Genomic DNA, 9,642 nt, shown 5'->3' with positions numbered 1-9,642 from the left:
TTGAGTGCCTCTCCATGTGTTTATAAAAGCATTAAATTAGTAACAAGTATAGTCTGCTTGTGCCGATTGCGAAAAGTTTGCTACTGTGATTGTTTAACCTACTCCTGGTAATTGTTTAACGATCAATATTTGCTTGTCATGGAGTCCAGTTGGTTCACAGGTAAAATTGCAACCAGTTATGTAACGACCAAAGAGAAACTTGACGATCCGGTGACTGCGCCTATTATAAACGAGTTTGTAAGTGAACGAACTGAAGATAGAACACGGAGATCAATTATGAATGAAAAGGGTCGTTATATCTTGGATGAAAGAGAACTTGGTAGGCTGTTAGTTGTTGTATAAACATAGTTTTATCTCTTTGGTAATGACAATTCAAGTTATGCGTACAAAGTTGCACGTTTGTGAAACTGAAAAATATCAATTGTAGGCCGAAATGGCACACTAACCATATGTATATGATACGTATTCAAGGCAGGTAGGTTTTAAAGAATCGCGTTCATCTAACTTGTATATTGCACCGCCAGTTGAACCACGTCCCATCCGATATAATGATTTCTCATTGTTGACGTGTTCCAAATTTCGTCCAAAACATTTCGTAACGTGAGAACAAAATACGGAATTGTTTTAGTTATACTTTAGCAAAATTTGACTTTTGTTGTATACCCAACTTATAATAATGCCTGGGATTCGTAAAGATAAAGACGAAGAGATAGGTAAGCTCAAAGAGTCCTAAACGTTTTGAAAAAGTTTAATTTTCATTTATACATTAATACATATGTTCTAATGTTCACAAGTAAGATTTTATGTATGGCTGATCATTTGGACAACCCATTATTGACCACTGGGTCGGAGCAATTGCCGTAATTGTCTTGCCCATGGACACATGCCCCCACAATGGTAGCAGTGATGAGCCTTTTATCAACTACTTATTCCTTAGGTGGAAACAACCCATATGCTTACATTGAGCGAAACGTTGTGTTGCAAGAAGCGAGAATTTTCCAACAGACTCCAATTAACCCAAGGAAATGTACGGAAATATTGACCAAGATAATTTACCTTATTAACCAAGGGGAAGTGATAACTACAAACGAAGCAACGGAAACTTTCTTTGCCATGACAAAGCTGTTCCAGTCTAATGACGTATGTTTTACAGATGTCTATATTTACCAGCAGTTCCTAAACTTTTTTAAGCTTGATCTCAATGAAGATCCCAACAAAACTTAAGCCCCTTTTTCGTTAAATTATATAACATATTTAACACTTTTTTTGAGTTTTTTCGCACTCTCCTTTCGAGTCTTACATGCCCCCCAGTTTAAGAACCACCTTTTTGATATAGAACATAAATGTATTTATAGCCTATTATGTTTATTTGTTTATTTTCTGTTACAGGTGATTTTAAGAAGAATGTGCTATTTGACTATCAAAGAAATGTCAAAAATGACAGAAAATGCATTCATTGTAACACAGAGGTTAGCAGATTAATATAAATACCTAGTAGCCGAACCAGTACAAATGTTTAACTTTTTTACTTTTTTATCATAGTCTCACAAAAGACATGAATGGACGTGAAGATATTTTCCGAGCTGCTGCAGTTCGTGCTTTGTGTGCAATTACTGATCATAGCACACTACAAGGCATTGAAAGATACATGAAACAAGCCATTGTGGATAAGGTATATCATTTCTATTAAAAATATGTTTCTGTGCAAGTGCAACATAAGTGTTGGCAAGTAGGCAAGGAAAATAATTACCCACAAAGTAACATACATGGTAACTCGTAAGCTAACACGGGGTGTGTGAACACCCATGTTATAACGAATGTAGTTTCTGGCCATGCGAGGATAAATTAAGTTACATTTATTTAAAATCATGTGTGTGTTTTCTACAGGTTCACTCTGTATCAAGTGCGGCATTGGTGTCCTCGCTCCATCTGACCAAAGATGCGTTTGATGTGGTAAAACGATGGGTGAATGAGGTTCAGGAATCTTGCTCCAACGACAGCATCATGGTGCAGGTATATTGTGAAGTATTATTTTAAATGGATGTAGTTTAATTCGGGGGTCAAAATTTATATAAAAAGTTAAAAAAGTGTATGTTTTGAAACTATACTGTATTTTATTTATTTACCGTGCAGTTGAAAATTACCTTTTTTTCCAGATTATACTGTATTAAAACTTACTACTTTTTAAATTAGTACCAAGTTTAATTTGTATTATAAAACTGGTGCTTTATAATTTGAAGCAAAACCCATCAGAAAATACTTAGAAATAACAGCTTGAATAAAAAAACAACCCTCTAAAAAGCTGCCCTTTTCTTTTTTTTTTTCCTTTTATTTGATGCTTTAAACTTACAAATCCACCAACACAGTATCATGCCCTTGGTCTGTTGTATCATCTACGCAAGAAAGATAGACTGGGAACATCCAAGATGGTGAGCAAGTTCATGAAATCTGGATTGAAATCTCCATTTGCATACTGCATGTTGATCAGGATAGCAAGCAAACTGCTGGAAGAAGATGATGCAGGGTATGTTGAATTTAAAACATGGTTCCAGGGCCAAATGGTTTGTAAAACCATGTTTTAAAACATTAATGAAAATGGACATTGCTATTATATTTATAGTAAGGTGGGGGAAGACGGGACACCTTAAGCACATAATATCCATATCCAAATATCCTGAACATTTTTTAAACAATTAATAACGGTCTGTGGGAGTCGATTCTTTGAAAATTCTTTTACTGCCAAATGGGGCGGGACAATAGATGAAAATTTGTCCCATCATTCCCCACCCTACTGTATGTTTTTATTGTAGGTCTTCAAGTAGGATATTATAATTGAACCCCATAGAGTTATATTTATATTTATCCATGCAGCCATGATAGCCCTCTGTTCAACTTCATTGAGAGTTGTTTAAGAAACAAACATGAGTTGGTGATATACGAAGCAGCGTCCGCTATTGTCAACATGCCAAACTGCTCTGCACGAGAATTAGCTCCTGCCGTTTCTGGTGAGTTATTACCTGACTACATTTTAGATTTTACCTTGTTTAATAGGCACGACAAAACAAGTATACATAAAGGGTAAATTCCAACAATTAAATGAACTGCAAATTTGTAATAAAGTTGTTTGGGGTTTGCAGGATATCTATACTATTCTTGTGAGTAAAGTTCCGTAGCATGCCACACCATGGGTTCTAGGGTTTAACACCAGGATTGACCTATTACCCAAATCTGCACGAAAAAAATTAGGACTTTTGTTTAAGTTAGTTAAGTGCTAAGGTTCAATTTTGGCATTGTATTGGAAAGGAATATGTAACAGTATTTAGCCATAAAAGTATTTTTCCAAGTACTATGCTATATATTTTCCAAGTACCTTGCTATAAATATAATAGTTAACTTCGTAATTGTAAATTCTCAGTCCTGCAACAATTTATTTCTTCTGCTAAACCATCGATGAGGTTTGCTGGTGTAAAGACATTAAGCAAGGTAGTGTCAACCACTGCTCATAACAAACCTATGTTGCATAATAACCCAAAATGAATTAACAGTAGACACGCATTACCAGTGGTGCAGCCAGAAAAAAATTGAATAAATTTGATTTATTATTTTTTTTAAAGGGGAGGGGAGTGCAACCTCTAAAACCCCCTAGCTGCGCCACTGGGGCATAACCAAGTTATTCTAAGCATAACCTGGTTTACAGTAGTTTCTTTTGCTTTTAATAAAAGTAATTCATTCTACGCAATCAGCATGCATGTGCTGCATGATAATGATAACACTCGCAAATATTTCCTACAGTTCTTCAGCTCTTCCTCAGTTCACCAAAGCCTTCTTTTAGATATGCTGGTGTGAGAACTCTTAATAAGGTATCATTCCTCACCTGACTGTTACACTGGACTCGTTGTAAAAGCTTTTTTAAACTGTGTAAAACACCAAATTTTCTATCCTAAACCGAATTTTGTAAAAAAGACATTTTACATTTATAAAATTGGAAATTATAAGTTTTTAAGAAAGTATAAAACAAAAACTTAAATTTAAATAAAAATAAGTCCAAAAATGTTCCAATGACGTAAAAAGTTTGGGATCCCACTGTAGCAATTGTTAAGGTGAAGGTTGACATTCTGTTCTTGTGATACCTGTTGTTATTTGTAATTACCATTTAATTTTCTTATTGCATGTTGCATTTAGAGCATTTTTAGTTAAAAGGTTTTAACATTATAGCATGTTGAGATTTTGTAAAACTTATAGTGCCACATTAGCATATGTATATTTCATAGCCTATGTTATATAATAATATAATATATATATTTGCTTATAGGCTACTTGTTATTACACATCATAGACTTGAACGATTCTTGTGTAAAAAAATACAGTCCGGATCTTGTGCTACGAAAATCTAACAAACGAAAATCAAGTCTAGTTTTTTTCCTGCTTTTTTTACCCCTTTTCAGCCAACTTTTTTTAGCTTTTAATATTACACGCACTGATATAATCCAGGTTGCCATGAAACACCCATCGGCTGTTACAGCTTGTAACTTGGACTTGGAGAATTTGATCACTGATGTCAATAGAAGTATTGCTACTCTTGCTATTACTACTTTGTTGAAGGTTTGTTAGAGAAATTCAATTAATTTAGTATGTCGAATCTGTTATTAAATGCCTATATATATGTATTATGTCACTGTATATGTAATAGAGGCAAACAAATTATTTTCAAAACTTTTTTTTAAACACTGTTTTACTGTTGGAAGTAAATTTAAATGAAAAATTGATAAAAAATCCTACTCTTTTTAGTGGTAGTTGTATGACACTATTTACTGTCACATGACAGGTTTTAAATATATTCTATATCCCATGACACCTAGGTTACTGTGCAGCTGGGCATTACACATATGTAGTAGAATTATGTACTATATATGGGCCGTGCCAGTTTACAAGTTAGCGAGTATGTAACTTTGTGGATGGTTATAAAAGTTGGAATTCTTATTAAACCACAAATGTAAAAAATATGTGTTTTCAGACTGGAAGTGAAAGCAGTGTTGACCGTTTGATGAAACAAATCACTTCGTTTATGTCGGAAATTTCCGATGAATTTAAAGTGGTTGTCGTCCGTGCAATATCTGATCTGTGTCAGAAATATCCTCGCCAACATGCTGTAATGATGAACTACCTTGCATCTATGTTAAGAGATGAGGTTAGACAGATATTCTCTGTTAATATGCAGTGTATTAATATCCCATAACATTAACAATGTCTCTGATGGATTACTGTTTACAAGTAACCCGAAGAATTCCAACTCTTTTTTTAAACTTTTTAAAAAATACTGCGTTTATAGTAGGTTGGGGTAAGATGGTCTGTGTTTCCAGTATATTTTTGTCCCATTTAGGTAGTAATAGTCACTGATCAACAAGACTCTAACTGAGCAATACTTGTTAAAAAGTTTAACTTTTTTGTCCTCACCTTTAATCTATTCAGTAAGATAACAGTAGTTTTTTTATCAAAAGAAAAAAATTTAAGTTTAACATTCTGGTAGTAGAAGAAGAACAACCGTTGTAATGTTGTTATGTATTTAAATACAGGGTGGATTTGATTACAAGAAAGCTATTGTAGAATGTATTATTTCTATCCTGGAGGAATCAACTGAATCTAAAGAAAGTGGTCTTGCTCATCTGTGTGAGTTTATTGAGGTAAGTTGAACGGATCAATTGATGTAACTTTGTTTATTCCGATAGGGTTGGCAACGGCAGTCGTTATAACACGGGTGTTCTGTTTTATTCTATTATATTCTATGTGAGTAAGGTCCGGCACCGTAGCACGAAATGGGTTATAGGGTTTAGGCCAGGATTGGCAAATTACCCCAGTTCTGTTTCATACACCTCCGGCCAGCGTAAACGACAAGCGTTATAGCACAGATGTTCCTTTTTAATACCTTGTGCCGGCTTACGAGTGACCATGTACTTATATATCATTTAAATAAAGAAATTCTATATGTCATTTATGTCAAAATATTTTGTATATGTCATTTATACAACATAAAAATATTAATTTTTTTAACATCAGGATTGTGAACATACTGTGCTTGCTACCAAGATCATTCATTTGCTTGGTAGAGAAGGCCCAAAAACTCCAAATCCATCGAAATATATTCGGTATATTTATAATCGAGTGATACTTGAAAACGAAGCTGTAAGAGCAGGTTAGTCTTTTTTTTTATTTTAATTTTGAAGTTATCAAAAAAATTGTGTTTGTCCGTAATTTTATTTTATTTTTTTTAAATTTAAACTGTAGGCGTAATGTAATTTAAATTTAAAAGTCTGACGAAGAGGTTTTTAAACACTATCACAAATCACAATATTATAATTATAATTCGATATCATTTGTTTTTAACCAAAATTGAAAAAATTAAACTAAAAGTAGTAGAAATTTAACCAAAATTAAAAAATTATTTTCGTTACCAGCTGCTGTTTCTGCTCTTGCTCGTTTTGGAGCTCAGTGCGACGATCTTCTTTCCAGCATCCTCTCTCTCCTTTCAAGATCAATGATGGATGAAGACGATGAAGTTAGAGACCGAGCAACATTTTACTTCCACACACTTCAACAGAAACAGAAGGCACTCAACTCAGTGTACATCTTAAATGGTAAGTTTAACTAACTAACTTAATTTCATGATTGGTTAAATTACTATGACAGTAGTATAGTAGGATGGGGGAAGATGGGACACCTTATCATTCTAATTTCTCGTCCCGTTTTGTAGTAAACAAAATGACATTCGAAGAATTATAAAAACATATCCTCACAACTCCCATTGTTAATTGTTCAAAACACGATCAGGATATTTGAATATTAGGTGCTAAAGGTGTCCCATCTTCCCCACCCTACGATATAGATATATTAAAAATCAATTTAACATTCCAAAAAAATCTTTTACAGGACTTGCTGTGTCAGTACCAGCATTAGAAAGATGTTTGCAACAATATTTAAAGGAACCTTCCAGTGAAAAATTTAACATGAAATCTGTTCCATTAGTTTCAATACCTGATGGGGAACCAAAAGCAGACTTAAGTAACTATTTCTTATACTTTTGTTAATTTATAGTGGTGTGTGGAAAGATGGGTCACCTTTAATTTCTCGCCCCATTTGGTAGTAAATAAAGAACATTCTAAGAAATATAAAAACCGTATCCTCACAACTCCCATAGACTGTTCTTAATTGCTTAAAGTGTGATCAGGATATTTGGATATTATGTGCCAAAGGTGTCCCATTTTTTCCCACAGTACTATCTATTATTTGTCTTTATTATTCTTTTGTTGCTTTTAATGTCAATTTAAATATTATGTAAGGCTCTCAAACGTTTGTTGCAATGTATTCAGAAAAGTTGTAGGGTCTTCCCCACACACATGATATAGGATCCGAATTTATTAATAGAATTTAGCACTAAAACGTTTTAAATGATACAAAAAAGGTTCTATCGATATGTGGGCTAACTCGCTTTTGAAAAATTCATGCAACAATGAGAAAATCAATGAAATAAACCTGGGATGTGGGCCAGTAGCATTTAAATGTTTAATTACTTAACATATATCTTATTTATTTTTTAGTTACTGCTGTTCGGAAAACAAACGAAAAGCCATCTGCCTCGAAACAAGAAATATATTCCGGTAATAATATTTTGTGTATTAAATTGACTTGAAATATCAAAAGTAATTATAAAAAATAACTTGAATATTTTCCACTAGAGCAACTATCGAGAATACCAGAATTTGCCGTCCTAGGAAATTTATTCAAATCCTCAGAACCAGTGGAACTCACAGAGTCGGAAACTGAATACGTCGTTAAATGTGTCAAACACACATTCGCACAACATTTTGTCTTACAGGTAAATAAATACTTATAAAAAATAATGTTTGTACCAGTAATAAGTATAAACAATTTTCTTGGTTACTTTTTTTCAAAAACTTCTTATAAGAAGTAAAATATACCAAAATTTGTTTCTAGTTTGACTGCACAAACACTCTGAACGACCAAATCCTTGAAGAAGTAACAGTTCACGTTGAACCAAGCGATGCATTTGAAGTAATTGCATATGTTCCGTGTCCCGTGCTCTCATATAATCAACCTGGCGTAGCATATGCTTGTATTGCAATACCAGATGAAGACCCAACAGATGTAACAACCTCATTATCGTGCACTATGAAGTTCAGAGTTAAGGATTGTGATCCAAACACAGGGGAGGCAGATGAATATGGTTATGATGATGAGTATGCGGTATGTATTGTAATATCAGGATGTATTGTATTGCGTATGAATGTAACTTATATATGCTTTATCCTCCCAAAGCCAGAAACAACTACTATAACACCCTAACACGAGTGTTCTGTTTTTTACACTTCGTGCCAGCTAACGAGTTACCAAATATGTAACTTTGTAAATAGCTTTTTTATATATTCTATAGCTGGCAATTTAGACAAAAGACACCCCATTAGTGATCACTGGGTTGGAGAAATTCCCGTTAAGTGTCATGCCCAAACACATATTCTGTATAATTTAATTCCTAACGTTTTTTTCTCTCTGTGAATTCTTACAGCTTGAAGATGTTGACATCTCAGTCGCCGATCACGTTCAGAAAATCTTGAAATCAAACTTTGGGTCTTCATGGGATGAACTTGGTGGTGATAATGAATTGGAAGATACATACGCTTTATCCAACTTAAATACTTTACAAGGTATAGGGTTAATAATGGTGACTTACAAACAATAGCGCAGTCAGATATAAAATAGGAGTTTAAGAAAAAAAATGTTTTATTTTTTTGGTTCAATTTTACTTTTTTTATTTTATTTAAAGAGGCTAAAACACCCGAGAACACCCCAAAAATATGTTTTGTTTTATTTTTTGTTAAATTTTTTAATTTTTTATTTTACTAAGCTGGAACACCCGAGAACCCACAAAATGGTACACTCTAACATTTAAAAAGTAGAGTAGAAGCTTTTTTTATTAAATTTTGTAATTAATTTATCCAGATGCTGTAAGAGATATCATGAAATACCTTGGCATGCAAGCGTGTGAAAGATCGGACAAAGTTCCGGATGGTAAATCCGCCCATACTTTGTTTCTTGCTGGTGTATATAGGGGTGGGCATGATGTTTTGGCACGTGCTAAACTTGTGTTAAAAGATGGAGTGACCATGCAACTCACCGTGAGAAGTTCAGATGCAGATGCTGCTCAAGTTATAACATCTGCTGTTGCTTAGCATATATGATATAGTATTTATATAGTAGGGTGGGGGAAGATGGGACAGCTTTTCGATCTATGTTCTCGTCCCATTTTGTAGTAAACAAAAACATTCAAATCATTATAAAACCGAATTCTCACGAGTTGCTATTTCTTTAAAACATGATCTGGTTATTTGGATAATATGTGCTAAAAGTGTCCCATCTTACCCCTAATAACTATACACCATTTTCAAATGTTTTACATGCACCCTATCATGGTGCAGAAACTTGTTCATAAATATACAACTGTTAATATTATAGGCTTCGGATAATAAACTCAAATACATTGAACAATCGTGCAGTTATTTGTTGGTTGTATTAAAGTGTAGGCTATGAATGAATGAATGTTATCCTTGCGTGGCCGGAAACGAAGTCAAC

General features: G+C 33.7%; 1 protein-coding gene across 3 annotated transcripts; it reads left to right on the top strand.

Annotated features, from left to right (window-relative positions):
• Positions 1–123: 123 nt before the first annotated feature.
• LOC149732678 (coatomer subunit gamma-2-like) lies at positions 124–9,558 on the top strand. 3 transcript variants are annotated; one of them, XM_089883820.1, is made up of 19 exons: positions 124–319; positions 938–1,140; positions 1,390–1,469; positions 1,543–1,672; positions 1,888–2,013; positions 2,367–2,524; positions 2,872–3,005; positions 3,416–3,483; positions 4,492–4,602; positions 5,015–5,188; positions 5,574–5,681; positions 6,055–6,190; positions 6,453–6,632; positions 6,925–7,056; positions 7,593–7,652; positions 7,731–7,870; positions 7,990–8,259; positions 8,579–8,717; positions 9,013–9,558. In XM_089883820.1, exons 1-19 carry the CDS (start codon positions 139–141, stop codon positions 9,240–9,242), a joined length of 2,760 nt encoding a protein of 919 aa, XP_089739946.1. In that variant the 5' UTR covers positions 124–138; the 3' UTR covers positions 9,243–9,558. The 3 variants fall into 3 exon arrangements, with proteins under 3 accessions (XP_089739946.1, XP_089739945.1, XP_089739947.1); XM_089883819.1 differs by lacking the exon at positions 3,416–3,483 and adding an exon at positions 3,793–3,860 and having other exon boundaries at positions 162–319; XM_089883821.1 differs by lacking the exons at positions 124–319; positions 3,416–3,483 and adding exons at positions 525–713; positions 3,793–3,860.
• The last annotated feature ends 84 nt before the right edge of the window (positions 9,559–9,642 follow it).

The sequence above is a fragment of the Ciona robusta genome, chromosome 8 (genome assembly GCF_009617815.1).
Source record: "Ciona robusta chromosome 8, ASM961781v2".
Classification (NCBI taxonomy): Eukaryota; Metazoa; Chordata; class Ascidiacea; order Phlebobranchia; family Cionidae; genus Ciona; species Ciona robusta.
The sequence above is the reverse complement of the archived record's forward strand: the minus strand, read 5'-3'. Positions and strand labels throughout refer to the sequence as shown.